This window comes from Petromyzon marinus, unplaced genomic scaffold (assembly GCF_048934315.1).
Source record: "Petromyzon marinus isolate PM22_M1 ecotype Great Lakes invasive population unplaced genomic scaffold, UKy_Petmar_22M1.pri1.0 PM_G_Scaffold_88, whole genome shotgun sequence".
NCBI classification, from domain to species: Eukaryota; Metazoa; Chordata; class Hyperoartia; order Petromyzontiformes; family Petromyzontidae; genus Petromyzon; species Petromyzon marinus.
Window position 1 is genome coordinate 18,028 of NW_027423044.1, and position 27,812 is coordinate 45,839.

The 27,812-nt window shown below is 50.1% G+C and overlaps 2 protein-coding genes across 2 annotated transcripts in view; one reads left to right on the forward strand and one right to left on the reverse strand.

Annotated features, from left to right (window-relative positions):
• Positions 1-17,727, reverse strand: part of LOC142921738 (mutS protein homolog 4-like) — a 29,346-nt gene extending 11,619 nt beyond the window's left edge. The window contains exons 1-11 of the mRNA XM_076063059.1: positions 14,940-17,727; positions 14,570-14,733; positions 12,968-13,216; positions 11,931-12,127; positions 10,416-10,523; positions 9,837-9,952; positions 9,292-9,465; positions 7,760-7,929; positions 6,608-6,675; positions 5,810-5,884; positions 3,848-3,912 (exon numbers count right to left, since the gene is read on the reverse strand). Of these exons, the coding sequence (XP_075919174.1) occupies positions 3,848-3,912; positions 5,810-5,884; positions 6,608-6,675; positions 7,760-7,929; positions 9,292-9,465; positions 9,837-9,952; positions 10,416-10,523; positions 11,931-12,127; positions 12,968-13,216; positions 14,570-14,733; positions 14,940-14,944 (1,391 nt within the window). The 5' untranslated portion in view covers positions 14,945-17,727. The remainder of the gene's footprint in view (positions 1-3,847; positions 3,913-5,809; positions 5,885-6,607; positions 6,676-7,759; positions 7,930-9,291; positions 9,466-9,836; positions 9,953-10,415; positions 10,524-11,930; positions 12,128-12,967; positions 13,217-14,569; positions 14,734-14,939) is intronic.
• Positions 17,728-17,813: 86 nt separating this feature from the next.
• On the forward strand, positions 17,814-27,187 carry LOC142921725 (dead end protein homolog 1-like). Its single transcript, XM_076063038.1, has 2 exons — positions 17,814-18,076; positions 25,790-27,187. Exons 1-2 carry the CDS (start codon positions 18,026-18,028, stop codon positions 27,185-27,187), a joined length of 1,449 nt encoding a protein of 482 aa, XP_075919153.1. The 5' UTR covers positions 17,814-18,025.
• The last annotated feature ends 625 nt before the right edge of the window (positions 27,188-27,812 follow it).

Sequence of the window (27,812 nt, forward strand, 5' to 3'; positions counted from 1 at the left end):
CAGGTGCCAGGGGGGGACTGACTGAGATGAGTGGCTGATGCACCACCTGTGCCCCCTACTGTGCCAACCCGCTGTGCTTTAGCCACCCGGCGCTCCGCTCGTTGTTGTGAGCGTCGCTCCACCGCCCTCCGTTGTTGTTGGAGGGCGACTACCTCCAACTGCCCAGTAGCATCCTTCACGAGCCTCCTCCACTGAGTCCGATCTCGACACCGCTGGTACCAGTCATCGGCAAGTCCACTCAGCTCCACGTCCTCCTGTACCACGTCACTCCATCTTCTCTAGCCCCCTCGATCCGGCTGAACAAAAGCTGTTTCGGCATGTGATGGCTGGGCATGCGGGCTACATGGCCCAGCCAACGCAGTGTTGCCTGCCGGAGGAGCTCACCGATGGGACCTTGCCCAGATCTTTCAAGGATTTGTGAGCTCCTCACACAATCCAGCCAGGTTAAACCCAGGATGGATCGTAGACAGGCCAGCCTAAATGTTTCTAACCAGCAAAGATGTTCCCTTAGGGGGGTCCACGTTTCACAGGCATAGAGAAGGGAGGGAATGACTGTGGCCGAGAAGACCTGAAGCTTAGTGCGGAGCGACAGACCAAGTAGCTTCCACACAGCATTACGCAACCGATGAAAAGATAATGCCGCTTGACCGATTCCGAGTGCTGTTAAACCGGAGCCGGTCATGAGCACACTGCCCAGGTATGGGAAACTCTCCACTCTCCCCACAACTATCCCATCACCAATTGGAAGTTGTGGGGGTGGAGTGTCCGATGGCACAAAATACCCAGGCAAGTGCTTAGTTTCAGTGGGTAAGGCTCCACCTCTTAGTGGCAAGCTCCAGGTTCAGCAGCAGTGCCTCCAACTCCTCCTTTGAGTGAGCAGCAATTCCCAGATCATCGGCATACATTACATGGTTGAACAATCGGGAGCCATCCCTTGACCGCACCCGGGCATCGATCAGCCTCCCATTCTATCTGTACCAGATGGGAATTCCTCCGGTACAGCTACTGAAGACTTCACGAACTACGTGGTCAAAATAGATGTTTAATAATGTGGGAGCCAGAGGACATCCCTGCCGCACCCCAAGGTGTACAGGGAATGGCTCCGACTCCCGGCCACGTAGATTTGCCTGGGCCCGCTCACTATCATGAAGGTCCTTAATGATCATGAGCAGAGGGTCAGGGACTTCGAAAGCACGAAGAACAACCCAGAGCCCAGGCCTACTGATGGTGTCATAGGCCTTGGTCAGGTCAATAAAGCAGAGATGTAGGTCTTGTTGGAATTCCCTATACCTATACTGTAGCAGACAGACAGAAAATATGACATGTGCAGGAACGCCTTTTCCTGAAACCGCATTGGGGTTCCGCATGCCTCTTCTAAGCGTGCCTTGCACGGCGATGTTGAATAATCCTTGCCAGGACCTTTCCCGGCACACTGAGGAGTGAGATACCCCTGTAGTTGTTACAGTCTGTACGGTCCCCCTTCTTAAAGAGGGGGACCACCAGGGCATTCTTCCAATCCTGCGGAACCCATCCAGTGGTCCAGACTGTTGTTATGATGTCATGTAGGACAGTTTGTGCACAAACGCCACCCTTCCTCAGCATTTTGCATGGGAGATCGTCTCTACCCGGTGCCTTTCCTGGTCTCAGACTCTGGATTGCCTTCAGTACTTCCTCAACAGATGGCACCTCAGCCAGCCACTCACAGGGGGTGACTTCTTCCAATATTTGAGGCACCGCAGCCTCAGTAGTGTCATCCCCACTTTGGCCCACAATGTTTTCCAGGTTGAGGGATTTTTCCTCCCCCAGGACCTCACAGAAATGCTCAGCAAATATGCAAACCTGTTCCTCGGGGTCGGAGATTTGGTCACTGTTCTTTCCCCTAATGATGGTAATAGGTGTGGCGCTGCAGGTTATATTTTTTTATGGAGTTAAAGAGCGATTTGTGATCGCGGGCCATTGAGGCAGACTCCATCTCCTCAGCAACCCGCGACCACCACCCATCCTTGCAGCACCTCACGGCTCTCCATACTTCCGAGCAAAGGTTACGGTAAGCCTCCTCATTCTCCGACGCGGGATGCTGTAGGCTATGAGAGTGGGCCTGTCGCTTTTCTCAGCCAGCCTGAGCACCTCCACTGTCAGCCAAGGTCTCTGGGGAGGTCTGGACCGTGTACCCAAAGCAGCCATTGCAGCTGCATGAGCCACAGTCCTAAATCTCGCCCATTGTCCCTCGACATTAGGAGGAGTGGGGGACGATGCCAACCCCAGCCACACTGAGACCAGGCCACTATGGGTTTAAATGGGGTCCTGGGTGTACACCCACCACCGGAGTGGAAGAATGGCAGGCGCATCTTACAGATGACTAGTCGATGGTCAGTGGGCAGATCAGTACCACGGTAGGTCCTGGTGTCAAGGACATGGGCCCGCATTCGCTGTTCCGTCACTATGACATCCAGTAGATGGCCTTCCTTAGACCCGGCATGCATCCATGATGTTGTGTGGATGCGCCGATGCCGGAACAGCGTGTTGGTAATTATAAGCCCATGGGCTGCACACAAATCTAGCAACCTCCTGCCGTTGTTATTGAGCTGATCTGGCTCATGCCTTCCAATCACTCCAGACCAGGTGTCAGCATCATGACCAACTCGGGCATTGAAGTCACCCAACAAGATGACTCTATCCCGAGGGTCCACTTTAGCTAGCACCTGTGACAGGAGGTTATAGGAGGCATCTGACTTATGCCTGCATCCTTCCACGGATGTTCATCTTCGGTGGGGGCATAACTAACCATGACCACCACTCCTCACCTCTGGTTGATGGGAAGGCGAGCCCAAAAAGTAGCCTGGGGCTTACAGCTTCCCACACCTCACCACCACGCTCCCACGCCCCCTTCATTCTTTTGTTTAGAAGAAGAGCCACTCCCTGTTGTTTGGTAGTCTCCTCCCCTGAGTAGAAGACTGTCCACCCCTCACGGTGGCAGGAGCCAGAGCCGGTCCACCGGACCTCCTGATTACCACAGAGATCCAGGCGGTACCGGTCCAGCTCCCGACAGAGAAGTGGCAACCTCTCCTCCGCAGTGAGCATTCGAACATTCTACGAGGCCATCCGTAGTGGCTTTTCGTTGTTAAAGGAGGAGCCCCGAGGGGAAGGATTCAGTCTCCTGGCTCCGCCAAATGGGGTTTGGCCAGGAGACGTCATAAATGCCTATCCCCCCGGGGCCTCCGGCACAAGCTTATTAATTACATTTTTCATTCATGGTTTGGTGATAATTAATTGAACGTAGATGGGTTACCAGCCCCTCGCACCCATGCAGAGCCCCCAATTGGCTGCTGTGGTGGCTACAAACGTCATTAAGGGAAAAGCCAAAAATCTAAATAGGCCCTCCCCCCATGGCACTGCCCACCACAGCGTTGCCATCCGGTACCAACGAGGAGGTAGGGGGTTGTTTTTGCCACCGTCACAACCCTCACCATCACCACCATCACCCTCACCACCGTCACCACCATCACCACCATCACCACCACCACCCACACCACCACCCCCACTACCACCACCACCACCACCACTACCACCGTCACCACCATCACCCCCACCACCACCCACACCTCCACCCCCACCACCACCACCACCACCGTCACCACCCCCACCATCACCACCACCTCCTCCACCACCCCCACCCACACCACCACCACCACCACCTCCTCGACCACCATCACCCCCACCACCACCACCCCCACCACCACCCCCACCACCACCCCCACCACCACCACCTCCTCCACCACCATCACCCCCACCACCGTCACCACAGTCACCACCTCCACCACCACCACCAGCCTGGTCTCCTCGTCACCTGCAGTCCAACAGGGAGCTCTGGTAGGCTGTCAGCAGTGGAGTCTTGCAGGGGCTGAGCGCTCGCTGGGAACACAGCAGGGGAGAGATAGGTGAGGGTGACACCTGCACCTGTCACTCACCACTCACCACCTCACCACTCACCACCTCACCACTCAACTCACCTCACCCTTCACTCAACACTCACCCACCCCTCACCAACCCCTCACCTCACCACTCACCTCACCTGCCACTCACCCTACCTGTGGGTGTTGTGGAGGCACCCCCAGTGGCAGCTGTCTCTGTGTGTGAGTCTGCTGTTGCCTAGGGGCACCCCCAGTGGCAGCTGTCTCTGTGTGTGAGTCTGCTGTTGCCTAGGGGCACCCCCAGTGGCAGCTGTCTCTGTGTGTGAGTCTGCTGTGGTCTAGGGGCACCCCCAGGGGCAGCTGTCTCTGTGTGTGAGTCTGCTGTTGCCTAGGGGCACCCCCAGTGGCAGCTGTCTCTGTGTGTGAGTCTGCTGTTGCCTAGGGGCACCCCCAGTGGCAGCTGTCTCTGTGGGTGAGTCTGCTGTAGCCTAGGGGCACCCCCAGTGGCAGCTGTCTCTGTGTGTGAGTCTGCTGTAGCCTAGGGGTACCCCCAGTGGCAGCTGTCTCTGTGTGTGAGTCTGCTGTGGCCTAGGGGCACCCCCAGTGGCAGCTTAATGATAATGATAGTGATCAATAATAATTAGTGATGATAGTGATCAATAATAATTAGTGATGACAGTGATTAACAATAATTAGTGATGATAGTGATCAATAATAATTAGTGATGACAGTGATTAACAATAATTAGTGGTGATAGTGATCAATAATAATTAGTGATGACAGTGATGAACAATAATTAGTGGTGATAGTGATCAATAATAATTAGTGATGACAGTGATTAACAATAATTAGTGATGATAGTGATTAACAATAATTAGTGATGATAGTGATTAATAATAATTAGTGATGATAGTGATTAACGATGATTAGTGATGATGGTGATTAACAATAATTAGTGGTGATAGTGATCAATAATAATTAGTGATGACAGTGATGAACAATAATTAGTGGTGATAGTGATCAATAATAATTAGTGATGACAGTGATTAACAATAATTAGTGATGATAGTGATTAACAATAATTAGTGATGATAGTGATTAACAATAATTAGTGATGACAGTGATTAACGATAATTAGTGATGATAGTGATTAACAATAATTAGTGATGACAGTGATTAACAATAATTAGTGATGACAGTGATTAACAATAATTAGTGATGACAGGGATTAACAATAATTAGTGATGATGGTGATTAACAATAATTAGTGATGACAGTGATTAACAATAATTAGTGATGACAGTGATTAACAATAATTAGTGATGACAGTGATTAACAATAATTAGTGATGACAGGGATTAACAATAATTAGTGATGATGGTGATTAACAATAATTAGTGATGATGGTGATTAACAATAATTAGTGATGATAGTGATCAATAATAATTAGTGATGACAGTGATTAACAATAATTAGTGATGATAGTGATCAATAATAATTAGTGATGACAGTGATTAACAATAATTAGTGATGACAGTGATCAATAATAATTAGTGATGACAGTGATTAACAATAATTAGTGATGATAGTGATTAACAATAAGTAGTGATGATAGTGATTAACAATAATTAGTGATGATAGTGATTAACAATAATTAGTGATGACAGTGATCAATAATAATTAGTGATGATAGTGATTAACAATAATTAGTGATGATAGTGATTAATGATAATTAGTGATGGTAGTGATTAACAATAATTAGTGATGACAGTGATTAATGATAATTAGTGATCATAGCGATGAACAATAATTAGTGATGACAGTGATTAATGATAATTAGTGATGGTAGTGATTAACAATAATTAGTGATGACAGTGATCTTGGGCAGGCGATGTAACCTGCAGTGGAGACACCAACTCCAGGACATGCTTGAGGTGGATGGCGTAGTTGATCTTAGACTCAGAAGTTCTCAACTGGAACAGGGTGGATGGATAGACAGATACATAGATAGATACATTTTGATTTAAAGCTTTCGTGACCGCAGGGATTCATATTCTTGGTTCTTTCGGTAAAGTCACCACGTAGAAAGGGAAACTATAAAATAATAAAAATATAAAACAATAAAATTATCACGAAGTTTCGACTGCAACACAAGTAATCATCATCAAGGTGTGAAAACCACAGCAAGAAAATTGTATTGTTTTATATTTATATTATTTCCCTTCTACGTGACTTTACCGAATATAGATAGATACATGTAGAGATAAATATAGACAAATAAATAGATCACTAAATAGCCTCTCTCTCTACATCACGGGTGGGGAACCTTTTTTCTACCAAGGGCCATTTGGATATTTACAACATCATTCGCGGGCCATACAAAATTGATCAACTTAAAAATTAGCCCGTTATATCCGGTCAAACGTTTAATTAACTCGCCCCTAATGCGATGGGCTGGAACTGCTTCTCTTTGGCGAAGCGTTTGGTGATGTTAGCCGGTATTGACGATGTTGTTGCTACTCGCAACTGCTCTTCCAGGTTTGCTCTACCTAGATTTATTGAATTTCGAGTCCTGCCTGCGGTTGCCTTGGCAGGGCCAGAGACCGGACGTTCCCCACCCCTGTTTAACGTGATGAAGGGGTACTGTGTGGTGCTGAGCGAGGTGATGCTGATGATGATTAAAGTGATCATCTCACCGTCTCTGTCTTAGGGATTTGAATCAGCATTGAGAGCAGGTGGTCTACATCCAGAAACTGACTGATAGCTGCACACACATACACACAGACATCACACATATACACACAGACACACACACACAGACATACACAACAACAACAACCGCCATTCGCCACTAAGTGGCGGTGACGTCACCACGACGCTTGTGCCAGGCCATGTGCACCTTGAGGCCACATGAAGTGTCGAACGCCCACCGGCAGGTGGTCACGGGGCAGACCCAGGTGCCACGGGTCGACTGACTAAGATGACTGAGATGACTGGCTGATGCACCACCTGTGCCCCCTACTGTGCCAACTTGCTGTGCTTTAGCCAGCCGGCGCTCCGCTCGTCGTTGTGAGCGTCGCTCCTCCGCCCTCCGTTGTTGTTGGAGGGCGACTGCCTCCAACTGCCCAGTAGCGTCCTTCACGAGCCTCCTCCACAGAGGCCGATCTTGACACCGCTGGTACCAGTCATCGGCAAGTCCACTCAGCTCCACGTCCTCCTGTACCACATCACTCCATCTCTTCTCTAGCCCGTGCCGCGCCCGTTTAGCCCCCTCAATCCGGCCGAACAAAATCTATTTGGGCATGTGGTGATTGGGCATGCGGGCTACATGGCCCAGCCAACGCAGTCTTGCCTGCCGGAGGAGCTCACCGATGGGACTTTGTCCAAATTTTTCGAGGATTTGTGAGCTCCTTACACAATCCAGCCTGGTTAAACCCAGGATTGATCGTAGGCAGGCCAGCCTAAATATTTCTAACCGGCGAAGATGTTCCATTAGGGGGGTACACGTTTCACAAGCGTAGAGAAGGGAGGGAAGACCCGAAGCTTCGTGCGGAGCGACAGACCAGGTAACTTCCACACAGCGTTACGCAACCGATTAAAAGATAATGCCGCTCGACTGATTCGGAGTGAGACCTCTGCTGTTAAACCGGAGCCGGTCATGAGCACATTGCCCAGGTATGGGAAACTCTCCACTCTCTCCACAACTGCCCCATCACCCACATACCCACTCACCCACCCACCCAACCACTCACTCACCGACTCACCCACCCACCCACTCACTCACCCACTCACCCACCCACATACCCACCCACCCACTCAGCCACCCACCCACCAACCCACCCACCCACCGGCCTGCACTCTATAGAAGTTGTCTTCCTGCATCAGCTCATCCACACAGTCGAGACGGCCTCTGAGCGTCTCTTCGTCCACCAGCGGCTCGTGGATGTTGGCTCTGAGCCGGCGCGCTCCTCCACGCGTCCTCGTGTAGTTGAGCACCCCGAATAGCGAGTGGGAGCTCCTGGGTGCACGCTCGCACGCACACACACACACACACGGGTGGAGGAGGGTCACACACACACCAACACACACCCACACACACTCACACCACACTCGCACCCACACATACACGCACACACACCAACACACACACACTACCACACTTGCACCCACACACACCCCCACACACACCAACACACACCAACACACACACCAACACACACACACCAACACAAACCACAAAACAACAACAACCACCATTCGCCACTAAGTGGCGGTGACATCACCACGACGCTTGTGCCAGGCTATGTGCACCCTGAGGCTACGTGAAGTGTCGAACGCCCGCTGGCAGGAGGTCACGGGGCAGACCCAGGTGCCACGGGTCGACTGACTGAGATGACTGGCTGATGCACCACCTGTGCCCCCTACTGTGGCAACCTGCTGTGCTTTAGCCACCCGGCGCTCCGCTCGTTGTTGTGAGCGTCGCTCCTCTGCCCTCCATTGTTGTTGGAGGGCGACTGCCTCCAACTGCCCAGTAGCGTCCTTCATGAGCCTCCTCCACAGAGGCCGATCTTGACACCGCTGGTACCAGTCATCGGCAAGTCCACTCAGCTCCACGTCCTCCTGTACCACATCACTCCATCTCTTCTCTAGCCCGTGCCGCACCCGCTTAGCCCCCTCAATCCGGCCGAACAAAAGCTGTTTCGGCATGCGGTGGCTGGGCATGCGGGTTACATGACCTATCCGAGGGGCCACTCTATCCCGAGGGGCCACTTTAGCCAGCACCTGCGACAGGAGGTCATAGAAGGCATCTGACTCATCGGCTTTGCCTGCATCCCTCCACGGATGTTCATCTTCGGTGGGGGCATAAGTAACCACGACCACCATTCCTCGCCTCGGGTTGATGGGAAGGCGAGCCCAAAGTAGCCTGGGGCTTACAGCTTCCCACACCTCACCGCCACGCTCCCACGCCCCCTTCATTCTTTTGTTCAAAAGAAGAACCACTCCCTGTTTTTTGGCAGTCTGCTGTCCCGAGTAGAGGACTGTCCACCCCTCATGGTGGCAGGAGCCAGAGCCAGTCCACCGGACCTCCTGAATGCCACATAGATCCAGGCGGTACCGGTCCAGCTCCCGACAGAGGAGTGGCAGCCTCTCCTCCGCAGTGAGCGTTCGAACATTCCACGTGGCCACCCGTAGTGGTTTTTCGTTGTTTCTGGAGGAGCCCCGAGGGTAGATATTCAATCTCCTGGCTCCACACACAACCACACACACCACACACACCCACACACCACACACACCAACACACACACCAACACACACACACCAACACACAGAAGGGGGAGCGGCTATCCCCGCTAGCGAGGGAAGAGGAGGCATCGTCTACCGGGGGTCGTGGGAGTTGCGCAGCAGCTCCAGGTTGGCGGCCGTTGTGCCGTCGATCATGGCGGTGCGCTCACTGCCGCAGAAGGAGACGCGCACGGAGGCCGGGGCGAGCACCACGCCCTGGATGAACTCCACATACTGCAGCAGCGCCGCCGGCGAAGCCAGGCAGTAGTATCTGGGGGTGGTCGGCAGGGGGGAGGGTGAGAGGGGGGTGGGTGAGTGGGTGGATGAATGGATGGGTGAGTGGATGGGTGGGTGGGTGAGTGAGTGGGTAACCCTAACCCTAACCACTCCATCTCTTCTCTAGCCCGTACCGTGCCCGTTTAGCCCCCTCGATGCGGCCGAACAAAAGCTGTTTGGGCATGCGGTGGCTGGGCATGCGGGCTACATGGCCCAGCCAACGCAGCCTTGCCTGCCGGAGGAGCTCACCGGTGAGCTCCTCACCCGCTCACCCACACACTCACCCACACACTCACTCACCCACTCACCCACCCACTCACCCACCCACACACACATCCACACACACACCTACACACACCCACTCACTTCCCCTGCACGTCCATGAGTACGGTGGCCATGTGGGGCACGCAGAGCCTTCGCACGGCGTCCATGCCCCGCTCCTCGTTGAAATATTTCCTCAGCACCGTGGTCACGTGGGCCTCCTGCACACGCACTCACCACGAGGTGGCAGCACCCACTGTGGTGCGTCTGTGGGTCTCTGGTGAGTCTGTGGGTCTCTGTGTGGTGAGTCTATGGGTCTCTGTATGGTGAGTCTTTGGGTCTCTGTGCGATGAGTCTATGGGTCTCTGTGTGGTGAGTCTGTGGGTCTCTGTGTGATGAGTCTAGGAGTCTCTGTGTGGTGAGTCTATGGGTCTCTGTATGTGATGAGTCTATGGGTCTCTGTGTGATGAGTCTATGGGTCTCTGTGTGGTGAGTCTGTGGGTCTCTGTGTGATGAGTCTAGGAGTCTCTGCGTGATGAGTCTGTGGGTCTCTGTGTGATGAGTCTATGGGTCTCTGTGTGATGAGTCTATGGGTCTCTGCGTGGTGAGTCTATGGCTCTCTGTGTGATGAGTCTAGGAGTCTCCGCGTGGTGAGTAGTGGCGATGCCCTCCGTGCGTGCTCACAGGGAAGTAGTCCCTCAGCAGGGTGAACATTTTGCTGGCGTTTGGGTTGCAGGCCGTTTGGGGCATCACCACCTCCAGCGGGCGTAGCACCTGCAGCTTGGTGATCGCCTGAACAAGCAGCAGCAGCAACAGCAGCAGCAGCAGCAGCGCCAGCAACGAGAATAACAGGCTGAGGTGCAGCAGGAGGAGGTCACGGGACAGACCCAGGTGCAGTGCGTTGACTGCTGTGCCAGGCTAGGTGCACCAGGAGGAGGTCACAGGACAGACCCAGGTGCAATGGGTTGACTGCTGTGCCAGGCTAGGTGCACCAGGAGGAGGTCACGGGACAGACCCAGGTGCAGTGGGTTGACTGCTGTGCCAAGCTAGGTGCATGAGGTAAGGTAAAATTAAAAAACTAGTGTTTAATAGTTTAATACTAACTTAACCTGTCAATGTATATAAATATACTGCATACCTGCAGAATAACGACACGCACACATTGGCACGTAGCTACTTACGTGGCTACTGGGTCCCGCACTTTCAAGGGCCCCGCGCTAAACGCTTTCAAGCGATCAATTCCGGTTCGGTGATTCTGCTCTCTTACCAGAGTACGAAACCACCCTTCAGCTTTTACGAACGGCCGAGTGTGTTGAAGGTTCAGTTTCAGTTTTCAGTTTATTTTGGGTATAGCCCTGTGAGCCATCCGGCTCTTGAATCGGAGTGCAACCGCAACAAACCAACAAACCAACAAAAACACGACCAAGAAAAGCATCAAATTTTGACTTAAAGCTTTCGTGACTGCAGTGATTCATATTCTCAGCTCTTTCGGTAAAGTCACGTTGAAGGGAAACAATAAAATAATAAGCACAGAGACAATTTAAACCGAGAAGATGTATTCTGGCTTAGCAATCATTGTAAGGATTTGATAAACTATTTCAGGTCTTAATTGATTGTTCACGCTTACGGTGGCTTTCAGACAGCATACATTAATTTTTCGTCTCCCCCCTCCTCTTTTCAGAACATAGATGGACTCGTCATTCTAAATAAACTGACAAATCGTGGCGCCAACGTATTTTTATAAATAAATAAATGCACCGATTATAAATAAATAAATTAATGTGAACCGCCACTTCTTTCAAATGTTTCTTGCCGTTGGTTTTGACATCTGATGATGACCGTTTGTGTTATGGTTGAAACGTCGTGAGAATTTTTATAGTTTTATATATATTTTAGTATTTTATTGTTTCCCTTCAACGTGGTGACTTTACCGAAAGAGCTAAGAATATGAATTACTGCTGCAGTCACGAAAGCTTCAAATCAAAACAACCACAACCACAAAGAAAACTTAGGTTAGAGATGTGTCGCATTATCCGGCCGTACAGCAAGTGACAAAAATGACAATCGCTTTACCGCGCAGGTGAAGAATGTGCGTGTTTTAGTTTTTAATTCAGGGCCCGGTTCATAACACGCACTGCACAGGAGGGGGGGGGCCCTTTGTGTTCGTGCACGGAGAGAGAAGGAGGGGCGGAGGCTGACCTTGACGTAGGGCTGGCTGTCGGGGAACTGACACAGCACCAGCTCGGGGCAGCGCAGGTCGATGCTGGCCAGGCCGACCTCGCCCCGAGCGATACCTCGGCCCTCTGCCAACGCCACCACCACCGACCTCGCCTCCACTTCCTCCTCCTCCTCCTCGTCGCCGGCGTCGGCGTCGTCAGTCGTGGAGAACGAGGTCGCTGCGGGGCCACAAGAGAGACGGGGTGCTGCCTCCTGTCGTGAGTCGATGAACGGTGGTGAGTCTACGGGTCTCTGTGTGAGTCTATGGGTCTCTGTGTGAGTCTATGGGTCTCTGTGTGAGTCTACGGGTCTCTGTGTGAGTCTACGGGTCTCTGTGTGAGTCTATGGGTCTCTGTCTGAGTCTATGGGTTTTTGTGTCAGTCTATGGGTCTCTGTGTGAGTCTATGGGTCTCTGTGTGAGTCTACGGGTCTCTGTGTGAGTCTACGGGTCTCTATGTGAGTCTACGGATCTCTGTGTGAGTCTACGGGTCTCTGTGTGAGTCTACGGGTCTCTGTGTGAGTCTACGGGTCTCTGTGTGAGTCAATGGGTATCTGTGTGAGTCTATGGGTCTCTGTGCGAGTCTACGGGTCTCTGTGTGAGTCTATGAAGGGTGGCGAGTCTATGGGTCTCTGTGTGAGTCTATGGGTTTCAGTGTTAGTCTACGGGTCTCTGTGTGAGTCTATGGGTTTCTGTGTGAGTCTACGAGTCTCTGTGCGAGTCTATGGGTCTCTGTGTGAGTCTATGGGTTTCTGTGTGAGTCTATGGGTCTCTGTGTGAGTCTATGGGTCCTGTGTGAGTCTATGGGTTTCTGTGTGAGTCTATGGGTCTCTGTGTGAGTCTATGGGTCTCTGTGCGAGTCTACGGGTCTCTGTGTGAGTCTATGAAGGGTGGTGAGTCTATGGGTCTCTGTATGAGTCTATGAAGGGTGGTGAGTCTACGGGTCTCTGTGCGAGTCTATGGGTTTCTGTGTGAGTCTACGGGTCTCTGTGTGAGTCTACGGGTCTCTGTGTGAGTCTACCGGTGGACGTGGTGGCCCTGCTGCTGCTGCCGGGCGCATGCCGCTGGCGTTGCCGCCGCGAGCCGCCTGGCGCCGCACGGAACCGGGAAGAGGGGAGGGGCGCCCGCGGGGCCCAGGAGGAGAAGCCTGGCATCACCACGGTGGGAGCATCACCGCAGCCGCCACCGCCACCACCGCCGCGGGCCCTGCCGCCGCCGCTGGTGGTTGTGGCGGTGTCGGCGTTGCCGCTCCGGTCGGCCAATCCCGACTCTGGGAACAAGAGAAACGGGGGGGGGGGGGGGGGCGGACGGAGACTTAATTAAAGCGGTCCGTTTTCTTCGGGGCTCCTCGCGCTCACGGCCCTGTTCCAACGCGGCACGGGGGGAGCGCGATGGCACCAGAAGGCCGACATCGTTCAAGAGAGAGGCTTCACCAAAAACAGAAGCGAGAGAGCTTGCATACTTCGACAGCTGGCGAGGAACGACGCCTCCCTCTCGTCTCCCCCCCCCCACCGCCCACCAACCCCAGCGAGGTCTTGTGCGAAATCCTGTTTGGCAGGATTAATTGTGCTCCCCTTTACAAGACCCTAGTGGAGGGAGCGAGCTGATTTTCTAAAGGGAGGGGGGGGAGAGGCTGCGTAGGGCCACACATTCGCTCGACGCAACATCACAGAACGGTGCCCGGAATGGAAAGCCGTGGGCTTGTCGGGGCCTTAATGCTCCGCAGGGAGCGGAGAGCAGCGAGATGCAATCTGTTCCTTAAACCTGCCGTGACCGCAGGAATTCATGTTGTTGAGTTATTTCGGCAAAAACTCACGTAGGTACGAAAACATTTTAATGGATCACGACGTTTGGATCGCGACACAAGCAACCGTCACCAGGTGTGAAACGAACACAGCAGGTGGACCGCCGACGTAGGAGCTGACGTAGGAGCAGTCCACGTGACCTCACCAAAAGAACCAAAGGATAAGGAGCAAGAGGAGCCAAAGTACGGTAATCCGTCAACATCAAAATAATCCGCGGAGAGGCGTCATCCCCCTCAGGGACGGAGCCAGGATTTTCAGCCCGGGGTGACATTCAACAAATGTTAACTTCAAGAATGATTAGAGATTTCGATTTAAAGCTTTCATGACTGCAAGGATTCATCTTCTTTGGTTCTTGCGGTAAAGTCACCACGTAGAATGAGAATAAAATAATAAAACAATAAAAGTCTCACGACGTTTCGGCCACAACACAAGTGGCCTTCTTCAGGTTTAAAGGGACAGACCTGTTGGGACGACAGGTGGCCTGAAGAAGGCCACCTGCGTTGCGGCCGAAACGTCGTGATAAGTTTATTGTTTTATTTTATTATTTTATTCTCATTCTACGTGGTGGTGACTTTACCGAAAGAACCAAAGAAGATGATTAGAGAGTCAGGCTTGAACCAGACGCCATCGGTTTGGCGACACGCTCTGATGGTGCAGTTACACGAAGTCCGCCGGACCGAGTGTCGTGCACTTACACGCACAATGTTTCAGATTTTTCGATTTTTTATTTTTTTTTCGGGGGTGACAATTGTCTAACCCTGTCACCCCCCCCCGCCCCCTGGCTCCGCCGCTGATTGCCCTCCTGCACTCTCTCTGACCTTGCATCCTGGAGTGGCGTGCCGCGGGCGTGGAGCTGAGCAAAGACGAGGAGGCGGAGGAGGTGGAGGCGGTGGTGCTGTGTAGCTTGGCTCTGGTCTTTGTGCGCCGGGGAGGAGAATCCAGCAGTAGGCCAAACGAGTACTTGGGACCCTTCGTGGACATCCTGCAACCAAGCCTGGGGGTGAGCGAGATGTTGACTACCTCACCTGGTATACAGCAAGAGGTCGTGTGTTCCACCACCATCATCATCATCACGGTGGCTAGGAGATGTTAACGCCTGAGCCTGGCAGTGATTAGGAAGCTTGGGGAATATTCAAATCTGTGCGAGGGGCTTAACGCTGCTCAAACGATGAGGATCTGCGAGATTACCTCATCCGATTTCAAAAGAGCGGATCACCTGTCAGACACACACACAGACATCACACACACACACAAGACACACACAGACATCACACACACACACAAGACACACACACACACATCACACAAGACACACACAGACATCACACACACACAGACACACACAAGACACACACAGACATCACACACACAGCCATCACACACACACACACAATACACACACAGACATCACACACACATCACACACACAGACATCACACACAGACACACACACAGACACACACACAGACATCACACACACACACACAAAAGACTCACACAGACATCACACACAGACACACACAAGACACACACAGACATCACACGCACACAGCCATCACACACACACACAAGACACACACACACAAGACACACACACACATCACACACACACAGACACACACAAGACACACACAGCCATCACACACACACACAAGACACACACAGACATCACACACACACGACACACACAGAGACATCACACACACAGAGACATCACACACACAGAGACATCACACACACACAGACATCACACACACACAGACATCACACACACACACAAGACACACACACACATCACACACACAAGACACACACAGACATCACACACACACACAAGACACACACAGACATCACACACAAAGACATCACACACACGACACACACACAGACATCACACACAGACATCACACACACACGACACACACAGAGACATCACACACACAGAGACATCACACACACACAGACATCACACACACAAGACACACACAGACATCACACACAAAGACCCCCCGTACAGCCTTAACAATCTGTAGGGGCGAGTGCTGTAAGCGAGTAGCAGCACCTATAAGGGCCGGCACGGCACACGAGGGGGTGGGTGGCCAACACCACGCCCGACCGCCTTTGTCTCCCCCAGTGGTGATGTTTACTACACACCACTACACCAGGTACTCATTTGAGGCTGAGTCGACCTAGGGGAGGCCCAGGACCGGTTCAGAAAATCGTAGCGCGGCGTAGCGCTAACCACTACACTACCGCTCCCCACATACACACACACAGACACACACAGAGACACACACATCACACACAGAGACACACACAGACATCACACACACACACAAGACACACACAGACATCACACACACAAGACACACACACACATCACACAAGACACACACAGACATCACACACACACAGACACACACAAGACACACAGACATCACACACACAGCCATCACACACACACACAAAATACACACACAGACATCACACACACATCACACACACAGACATCACACACAGACACACACACAGACACACACACAGACATCACACACACACAAAAGACTCACACAGACATCACACACAGACACACACAAGACACACACAGACATCACATGCACACAGCCATCACACACACACACAAGACACACGCACACAAGACACACACACACATCACACACACACAAACACACACAAGACACACACACAGCCATCACACACACACACAAGACACACACAGACATCACACACACATCACACACACAAGACACACACAGACATCACACACACAACACACACACAAGACACACAGACATCACACACACACAAAGACATCACACACACACGACACACACACAGACATCACACACAGACATCACACACACACGACACACACAGAGACATCACACACACAGAGACATCACACACACAGAGACATCACACACACACAGACATCACACACACACAGACATCACACACACACACACACAAGACACACACAGACATCACACACACAAGACACACACAGACATCACACACACACACAAGACACACACAGACATCACACACAAAGACATCACACACACACGACACACACACAGACATCACACACAGACATCACACACACACGACACACACAGAGACATCACACACACAGAGACATCACACACACACAGACATCACACACACACAGACATCACACACACACAGACATCACACACACACACACAAGACACACACAGACATCACACACACACAGACATCACACACACACAGACATCACACACACAAGACACACACAGACATCACACACAAAGACCCCCCGTACAGCCTTAACAATCTGTAGGGGCGAGTGCTGTAAGCGAGTAGCAGCACCTATAAGGGCCGGCACGGCACACGAGGGGGTGGGTGGCCAACACCACGCCCGACCGCCTTTATCTCCCCCAGTGGTGATGTTTACTACACACCACTACACCAGGTACTCATTTGAGGCTGAGTCGACCTAGGGGAGGCCCAGGACCGGTTCAGAGAATCGTAGCGCGGCGTAGCGCTAACCACTACACTACCGCTCCCCACATACACACACACAGACACACACAGAGACACACACATCACACACAGAGACACACCCAGAGACACACACACAGAGACACACACATCACACACGGAGACACACACATCACACAGAGACACACACACAGAGATACACACAGAGACACGCACACAGAGACACACACCACACACAGAGACACACACGTACACACACACACGGAGACACTCACACAGAGACACACACACGGAGACACACAGAGACACACACACACAGAGACACACACAGAGACACACAGACACACACACATCAAACAGAGACACACACACAGAGACACACACACAGAGACACACACATCACACACACATACGTACACACAGATATACACACAGAGACACAGATACACACATATACACACAGATACACACACAGACACACACAGATACACACACACACTATTACACTATTCAACTATAGACGAGAGACCTTCTGCAGTGATCTATCAGTGCAGGAACGGAGCTGCTGTGAGGCGAGGCGCTTGGAGCTCTCTGATTGGTCCAAGCGGCGACTTGGAGCCAATCAGATTTGGTTCCTCCCTAGCCACGTGACGCGGGATTTTTTTTCCCGCCAAATTTTTGAGACTCCTCCTCGGCCAGGCGCCATTTTGAGAGTCGTGAGGTGCGGATTTGAATTTTTTTTTATTTCGGAGCAGAAATTAACGACGATGACGACCCCCCAGGGGTGCGAGATCGCCTCTCGTGAGGGAAAACGTGAGGTAAAAAGTGGCCTCAAATGTCCAGCCCGTGATTCGCAGATAGTTTAAATATGCACTGTTGAATTTATGGGCAGTGTTGGGTCTATGGGGCAGTGTTGAGGCTATGGGACATTGACCAAATACAAACGATTTAATTTGTGAATAATAATGTAGCCTGGTTATTAAGTATGGTGAGTGTACTGACAGTCTATAATGTAGACTGTAGTAATGGTTATTAAGTTTGGTGAGTGTACTACAGTCTATAATGTAGACTGTAGTAATGGTTATTAAGTATGGTGAGTGTACTGACAGTCTATAATGTAGACAGTCTATAATGTAGACTGTAGCCTGGTTATTAAGTATGGTGAGTGTACTGACAGTCTATAATGTAGACTGTAGCCTGGTTATTAAGTATGGTGAGTGTACTGACAGTCTATAATGTAGACTGTAGCCTGGTTATTAAGTATGGTGAGTGTACTGACAGTCTATAATGTAGACTGTAGTAATGGTTATTATGTATGGTGAGTGTACTGACAGTCTATAATGTAGACTGTAGTAATGGTTATTAAGTATGGTGAGTGTACTGACAGTCTATAATGTAGACTGTAGTAATGGTTATTAAGTATGGTGAGTGTACTGACAGTCTATAATGTAGACTGTAGTAATGGTTATTAAGTATGGTGAGTGTACTGACAGTCTATAATGTAGACTGTAGCCTGGTTATTAAGTATGGTGAGTGTACTGACAGTCTATAATGTAGACTGTAGTAATGGTTATTAAGTATGGTGAGTGTACTACAGTCTATAATGTAGACTGTAGTAATGGTTATTAAGCTGAGTGAGTGTACTGACAGTCTATAATGTAGACTGTAGTAATGGTTATTAAGTATGGTGAGTGTACTACAGTCTATAATGTAGACTGTAGTAATGGTTATTAAGTATGGTGAGTGTACTACAGTCTATAATGTAGACTGTAGCCTGGTTATTAAGTATGGTGAGTGTACTGACAGTCTATAATGTAGACTGTAGTAATGGTTATTAACCTGAGTGAGTGTACTGACAGTCTATAATGTAGACTGTAGTAATGATTATTAAGTATGGTGAGTGTACTACAGTCTATAATGTAGACTGTAGTAATGGTTATTAAGTATGGTGAGTGTACTGACAGTCTATAATGTAGACTGTAGCCTGGTTATTAAGTATGGTGAGTGTACTGACAGTCTATAATGTAGACTGTAGTAATGGTTATTAAGCTGGGTGAGTGTACTGACAGTATATAATGTAGACTGTAGTAATGGTTATTAAGTATGGTGAGTGTACTGACAGTCTATAATGTAGACTGTAGCCTGGTTATTAAGTATGGTGAGTGTACTGACAGTCTATAATATAGACTGTAGTAATGGTTATTAACCTGAGTGAGTGTACTGACAGTCTATAATGTAGACTGTAGTAATGGTTATTAAGTATGGTGAGTGTACTACAGTCTATAATGTAGACTGTAGCCTGGTTATTAAGTATGGTGAGTCTACTGACAGTCTATAGTGTAGACTGTAGTAATGGTTATTAAGTATGGTGAGTGTACTGACAGTCTATAGTGTAGACTGTAGTAACGGTTTTTAAGTATGGTGAGTTTACTGACAGTCTATAATGTAGACTGTAGCCTGCTTATTCAGCTGGGTGAGTGTACTGACAGTCTATAATGTAGACTGTAGCCTGGTTATTAAGTATGGTGAGTGTACTACAGTCTATAATGTAGACTGTAGTAATGGTTATTAAGCTGGGTGAGTGTACTGACAGTCTATAATGTAGACTGTAGCCTGGTTATTAAGTATGGTGTTTGTACTGACAGTCTATAATGTAGACTGTAGCCTGGTTATTAAGTATGGTGAGTGTACTGACAGTCTATAATGTAGACTGTAGTAATGGTTATTAAGCTGAATGAGTGTACTGACAGTCTATAATGTAGACTGTAGTAATGGTTATTAAGTATGGTGAGTGTACTGACAGTCTATAATGTTGACTGTAGCAATGGTTATTAAGCTGAGTGAGTGTACTGGCAGTCTATAATGTAGACTGTAGCGGTACGTAGCTAACCGTGCTAATTGTGTTTTGGTTGCATTTTGCACAATTATAATCGTACAATATGGCACCAATCTTTAGCACGAATGTTCAGTTTTATCCTGAACATTCAGCTCTGACACTTTCAGTGAATACCTGAAATGATTTCCATTGAGAATGTCAATCTCTTGACACTTAAGGGGAAAATAACCCGGTGGGTTATGACCACGCGATGCCTCGCATTCACCAAGACAATGCAGTGAATGTGCTGGGGGAAAGTAAGCACATTAAGAGCAAATATCCTAAAAAAAATGTTTTGATAAAACTTGACCATAACGTACTCTTTGGCTTTTTCGGTGAAGTCACATAACGGCCAGCATGTTTTTTTTTCCCTCCAAATGTTTTTGTAATCTGTGCACATGACCTGATGAAACGAATAACATTTTTTTAAAATAACCCACGTGACAGATCCAACTAATCTCTCTTAAACTATAAACTAGTTTTTCTATTTTATTGTACAAGGTAAGGCCCACTGAGCTATGTAGCTTTTTTTCACAAGCGACCTGGCCATCACGAATGAAAGCTCAACACAAAGTGACTTCATCGTGTGGAAATGTATCGCAGTTAAATATTTTAAATGCGTGACGTTAATTCTAAATCTGGAGGGGGGGAAACTGGAGGAACCAGAAACAAATCCATGCAACCACGAGGCAGAGACACGCACACTCCAAATATACTACCAGCAGCTCCACTATCAACAACAACAACCGCAGTTCGCCACTAAGTGGCGGTGACATCACCACGACGCTTGTGCCAGGCGATGTGCACCTTGAGGCCACGTGAATTGTCGAACGCCCGCTGGCAGGAGGTCACGGGGCAGACCCAGATGCGACAGGTCGACTGACTGAGACGACTGGCTGATGCACCACCTGTGCCCCCTACTGTGCCAACTTGCTGTCCTCAACGGATGGCACCTCAGCCAGCCACTCACAGGGGTGACTTCTTCCAATATTTGAGGCACCGCAGCCTCAGCAGGGTCATCCTCACTTTGTGCCACGATGTTTTCCTGGCTGAGGGATTTTCCCTCCCCCAGGACCTCACAGAAATGCTCAGCAAATCTGCGAACCTGTTCCTGGGGGTCGGAGATTGGATCACCATTTTTTCCCCTAATGATGGTAATAGGTGTGGCGCTGCAGGTTACTTTTTTGATGGAGTTAAATAGAGATTTGTGATCACGGGCCACTGAGGCAGACTCCATCTCCTCAGCAACCCGCGACCACCACCCATCCTTGCAGCGCCTCACGGCTCTCCGAACCTCCGAGCGAAGGCTGCGGTAAGCCTCCTCATTCTCTGACGTGGGATTCTGTAGCCGATGACAGTGGGCCTGTCGCTTTTTCTCAACCATCCTGAACACCTCCTCTGTCAGCCAGGGTCTCTGGGGAGGTCTGGACCGCGTACCCAAAGCAGCCATTGCAGCTGCATGAGTCACAGTCCTAAACCTCGCCCATTTACCCTCGACATCAGGAGGAGTCGGGGACGATGCCAATCCCAGCCGCAAGCGATGATGAAATTCTCGCTTGCAACTTTCATCAGATAACTGAGACCAGGCCACTTTATGTTGGAATGGGGTCCTGGGTGTACACCCACCACCGGAGTGGAAGAATGGCAGGCGCATCTTACAGATGACTAGTCGATGGTCAGAGGGCAGATCAGCTCCACGGTAGGTCCTGGTGTCAAGGACATGGGCTCGCATTCGCTGGTCCGTCACTATGTAGTCCAGCAGATGTTCTTGCTTGGACCCGGCATGCATCCATGATGTTGTGTGGATGCGCCGATGCCGGAACAGCGTGTTGGTAATTACAAGCCCATGGGCTGCACAAAAATCTTGCAGCCTCCTACCGTTGTTATTGGGCTGATCTGGCCCATGCCCTCCAATCACTCCAGACCAGGTGCCAGTATCATGACCAACTCGGGCATTGAAGTCACCCAACATGATGACTCTATCCCGAGGGGCCACTTTAGCCAGCACCTGTGACAGGAGGTCATAGAAGGCATCTGACTCATCGGCTTTGCCTGCATCCCTCCACGGATGTTCATCTTCGGTGGGGGCATAAGTAACCACGACCACCATTCCTCGCCTCCGGTTGATGGGAAGGCGAGCCCAAAGTAGCCTGGGGCTTACAGCTTCCCACACCTCACCGCCACGCTCCCACGCCCCCTTCATTCTTTTGTTCAAAAGAAGACCCACACCCTGTTGTTTGGCAGTCTGCTGCCCCGAGTAGAGGACTGTCCACCCCTCATGGTGGCAGGAGCCAGAGCCGGTCCACCGGACCTCCTGAATGCCGCATAGATCCAGGCGGTACCGGTCCAGCTCCCGACAGAGGAGTGGCAGCCTCTCCTCTGCAGTGAGCGTTCGAACATTCCACGTGGCCACCCGTAGTGGCTTTTCGTTGTTTCTGGAGTAGCCCCGAGGGTAGGTATTCAATCTCCTGGCTCCGCCAATTGGGGTTTGGCCAGGAGACGTCATAGACGCCTGGCCCCCCGGGGCCTCCGGCACAAGCTTATTAGTTACATATTTCAGTTTAATTCGTGGTTTCGTGGTAATTAATTGAAGGTGGAGGGGTTACCAGCCCCTCGCACCCGTCCAGAGCCCCCGTTTAGCCCCTGTGGTGGACACATATGCCATGAGGGGAGGAGCCAATCAAAATTGGATCTCCCCCCACAGCACTGTCCACGACAGAGTTGCCCGTCCGGCACCGCGAGGAGGTAGGGGGTTGTTTTGCCGGACACACACTGACACACACACTGACACACCATGATACACACACTGACTGGAGGAGGTGGAGCGTGGTCAACACATCTACGCCTGAAACATTTTAGAAAGAAGCGGAGAATACGGAACAACCCACCTGTTGTCCATTTCGATTTCCGTGTTGCCTCTAATCTTCAGTCTTGCTGTGTATCCACCGTCTGCTGGAGCTCACCTTCTATAGCGAAGATATCCATCATCTCCAGTTTGTGTGTCTTTAATAAATTGTCTCGGATATTTCTTGCTGCTCTCTATGTCCTTCATACATGCTGCTGCATTGACATTAAGGTTTCCGCATGGTCCATGAATCATATTTGCGGTCACTACTGCAAACAGATTTTGGGTCTTCCTCTGGATTTGGAAACTCGGCAGATATAACATCGATTTGGATTGGATGATTTTTTTCTTTCAGCCAGATTAAAATCTGAGCGTGGGGAAGTCATCTACATCATTAGACCACCTTTGGCGGTACCAAAATTAAGAACGGAAATGGTTTGAAACATCTTTCCAATGGTTACTAAGCCAGAATCTATCTTCTCGGTTGAAATTGTCTCTGTGCTTGTATATGTGAATGGCCTCATGAACAAATCTTTCATGGTAGTCGGTTGGTTTGCAAAGAACCTCCGTCTTGGAGAAGTCAATGTCATGTGAGCCCACTGAATTATAACAGTGATCTGCCACGGCAGAGGAGTTCGTTCTACCATGTTTCAAGTCTGCTTTATGTTCGCGGATGCGGTCCGAGATATGTCGTTTGGTTTCTCCAATGTAGCTACTACCACAGAGGCACTTTAGTTTGTAAACGCCCAGGTACTGTATGTCTGGAACAGCATCTTTTACAGATGGAATCAGATCACGTATTTTATGTACTGTGTTGCATCGGACCTGGATCTTGTATTTATTCAGGATTTTGGAGATCTTTTTAGTGACCCCTGCAATGTAGGATAAGGTGATGGTTTTGAGTGGATCCACAAGAGGATCCTTCATGACTGGAGTGATGGCTTTGCGGATTGTGTAGTCGGAGTAACCATTAGCCCTGAGAGGCTGAGAGCCTGGTGTACGTGCTAAAGTTGAGGGTAAGAATCCACCCATTTTTTCGCCATATAGAATTGTGATATATAACGACTTATTGTTGGTAGCTTAGCTGATTGGAGAATATATAGAGTTTATTGATAACATTGAGGTAATTTATATTTTAGTTTTTTATTGGTTCACTATATAGTATTCATTATATAGTGTAGTGTATACCCAGTTACTATGAATAGCTCAGATGTGTAGGCTTTGACTTCAAGATAGCCATTTCTGTGACCAGTCACAAGCTAATCACTCAGCTATTTCAATGCTAAATTCTCCTAGTTATTTCAATGCTAAATTCTCCTGTTTGATTTGTAATAGATGCCTCTGTGAATGTGTATGCTGACTTTAACATAGCCATTTCTGTGACCAGTCACAAGCTAATCACTCAGCCGTTTCAATGCTAAATTCCAAGCTAATTCCTTTGTCAAGGCGCTTTGTTTCTTCTCACACAGCTTAAAGGTCGCGATCTGAGCTTGGCTTTGTTCGCTCCAGCGCTGTCCTCCAGACAGTCTCGTCCCTTCACCTGATGAAGGCCGCTTGTGTTGTGGCCGAAACGTCGTGAGGATTTTTTGTGTTATTTTATTTTATCAATTTATTATTTTATTCTCATTCTACGTGACTTTACCGAAAGAACCAAAGAAGATATCCTGGATCGTTTTGGTGAACGCTACAACAACAATACTCATTTCTATACAACGTCTGTCTCACGTGATTACTCTGTGTGGTTCATAAGGTGGGGCGTGTGCTGCTTTGATGATGGCAATTCAACCCCCGACCCACCACCCTCCCCAACAACTCGCTCCAACCATTCTGCGGTCATGATTTGGGACTGTGATTCCATTTGCAAGTAAACTCACATTTCAACAATGAGGGTTTGAAAGCATTAAGCATTAGCTCTGTCTGCATGTCTGCTCTGTTGTAAAGATGATCCAATATGAACACAATTGTAGTACAACAGCTCACGTTGCTATTAGGGACCTAACAATGTTGAAAACTGGCCAAAATTGATTAAACGGCCCACTCATGGTCCAGAGCAGAACTCGGTACCACCTAAGGTAGCAAAACTTCAGTCGTACCCATTTATTTGGATGGAAAATGAAAGTAAATTACTTGATAGTCTCACTCATTGCATTTGTTTATCACTGGCCACATAGAGAAATTGAAACTGCTCAATGTAGGCCACCTCACGTGGTACCGACAAAGGAGACATCTCATGGGCTATGAAAAAATAAGAATAGGTTGTATCCTTTCTGGCAATAAAACAGATCTTAAGATTCATTGAAGAAGGTTTCTGTTTGGTGTTTGAACATCTAAACACCTGTTTTATTGCCAAAAAAGGATCAAATCTCTTCTTATATTGTCATACTTTGATACCGGCAAAACGGTCTCATTTTGAAGCGTCTCATGGACTATTGGATGGGGAGAAAAAAACCGGCGCTAAAAGTCAGCGCCGACCTCTCCTGTCGTGCCCAGTGACGTCATCACGGGCGAAGTTCACCGCGCGAAGTCAAACGCCGCCTCGTGAGCGCCGCTCGAAACGCAAAATCATCGCTCGGTGAACATTTCCGAGGACAAACAAACGCATGCCGGGAACCGTGTGAGTTTGTGTTTCTTGTTTCCTCTGCGCAATGTGCGGGAGGGCTTCATCCAGCAGTGGATTGACAAAAGCGCTGTATGCATACTGCACAGGCTACGCTAACGTCACATTTAGGCCCATGGACCGAACAAACGCGGCTCTCTTTCTCCATCCGTCTCCACTCTCTCTCTCTTCCTCTCTCCACTGCTGGCCTGTAGGTTTGGGCCGAGCGAGTTCCTGCCGGGGATTTGGCTCTTCAGGAGCTGATTCCCCCCGTGGCTTTGTCGGCACGAGGCGACTGCGCGGAGTGTCAAGGGCTCCACCGGGCCCCAAGGCGCCGCCCCGGCACCACCGTAGTAGCCAAACCATCGGCGCTCGGCATGGCCTGTATGAAGGTCCTGCTGGACCGCATGTTGCGCACGGGGTACAACATCGTCCAGGAGAACGGACAGAGGAAGATCGGACCACCCCCCGACTGGCAGGGGCCCCCTCCCGCCCGTGGCTACGAGGTGTTTCTGGGGAGGATCCCGCGCGACCTCTACGAGGATGAGCTGGTGCCCGTGCTGGAGACGGTGGGGAAGCTCTACCAGCTCCGCCTCATGATGGAGATTAGCGGAGAGAACCGCGGCTATGCGTTCGCTACCTACGCGACGCTCGTCGAAGCCACGGATGCCGTCAAGAAACTCAACAAATTAGAGATCCGTCCCGGACACCGCATTGGAGTCCACTTTAGCGTGGACAATCGCCGCCTCTTCATTGGGGGGCTGCCAGAGGACAAGAAGCGAGCGGAGGTGATGATGGCGATGAGCGGTGCCACGGAGGGCGTGGTGGACGTCAAGATGAGCGTCTGTCGCTGGGACAAAACTCTCAACCGAGGCTACGCGTTCATCGAGTACGGGAGCCATCGCGCGGCCGCCATGGCCAGGAAGAAGCTCCTTCGAATCACCTTGCAGCTATGGGGCCGGACCATCAAGGTGGACTGGGCCATCTCGGAGCGGGTGGCTGCGGCCGCGGCGGTGGAGATGGAGGCGGCCGTGCCAGACCTGCTGCAGCCGGAGTGCACGGGCACCGGCAAAGCCGCACAAAGCCAATTTGGGGGCTGGGGGGCACGCATGCAGCTGTGGTGGGTACCTCTCCACCTGCGGCCCATGCCCATTGCTCTCGAGGCACTGCCGGAGGCGGCCATGCTGTCGTGGGAGGTGCGGCTGCGGATGCTGTGCCAGACCGCCGGCGTCAGCTACCCAATCTTCGAGCTGCACGCTTACTCGGAGCCCGGGATACCCGTGGGCCTCCTCTATAAGATGTCGATTCCTGGGGTGGGAGGAGGCGCCGGCATCTTCCCCGAATTTCTGAGCTCCAGCGAGGAGGGAGCACGGGAAGTGGCGTGTCAGCTTGCCTACAACATCTTCAACAATGCGAATCCCCCGCCTCCGGCCACGCCCTCTCGTGGAACCTTTCGAGCAGGTTACCGGAGTAACTCGGCTAGCCCCACCTGTTGCCTTTGCCCCAGATGCGCCTCCTTCCCTGATTGGTTGTTACCTCTGTGGCCGTACCTGTTAAGCCCTTGCCAGGCCAGCAGGTGTCACCCTGTGATGTCAGCAGGTGTCACCTTGTGATGTCAGCAGGTGTCACCCTGTCATGTCAGCAGGTGTCACCCTGTGATGTCAGCAGGTGTCACCCTGTGATGTCAGCAGGTGTCACCCTGTGATGTCAGCAGGTGTCACCCTGTGATGTCAGCAGGTGTCACCCTGTGATGTCAGCAGGTGTCACCCTGTCATTACACTTTAATGAAAACCGACAACAGAATCCTTGAAGAAAAAACTAATTCAGGTGTTTGACATGTCGACGCCATTTCGTTTTGAAAATGTAGCGGAGAAAAATATATTTTGTTCACATCGCATTCTGTTTTGTCAATAATCTCTGTAACGTGCGCCTGCTCTGCAAGGCATGCATTAACCCCTTTCTGTCTCAATTTAATTCCCAGCATGCAATTCTCCAAGCCTCAGATTTTATAAAATCTTTCGCGCAACTTTAATCCTGGTAAATATATTTTTGTTCTTTTAAAACACAAGCATTATATTTAGTCTATTGCATGGCTAAAGTATTCTAAGTAAAAATATAAATTGTATTAAACCAATGTTAGATCATCGCTATGATAAATATATTTCTACCCTACAATATACAAATCTACATTGTGCTAATGTTTCAATTCTACTTTTATTAACTTTCAAATATAGTGTC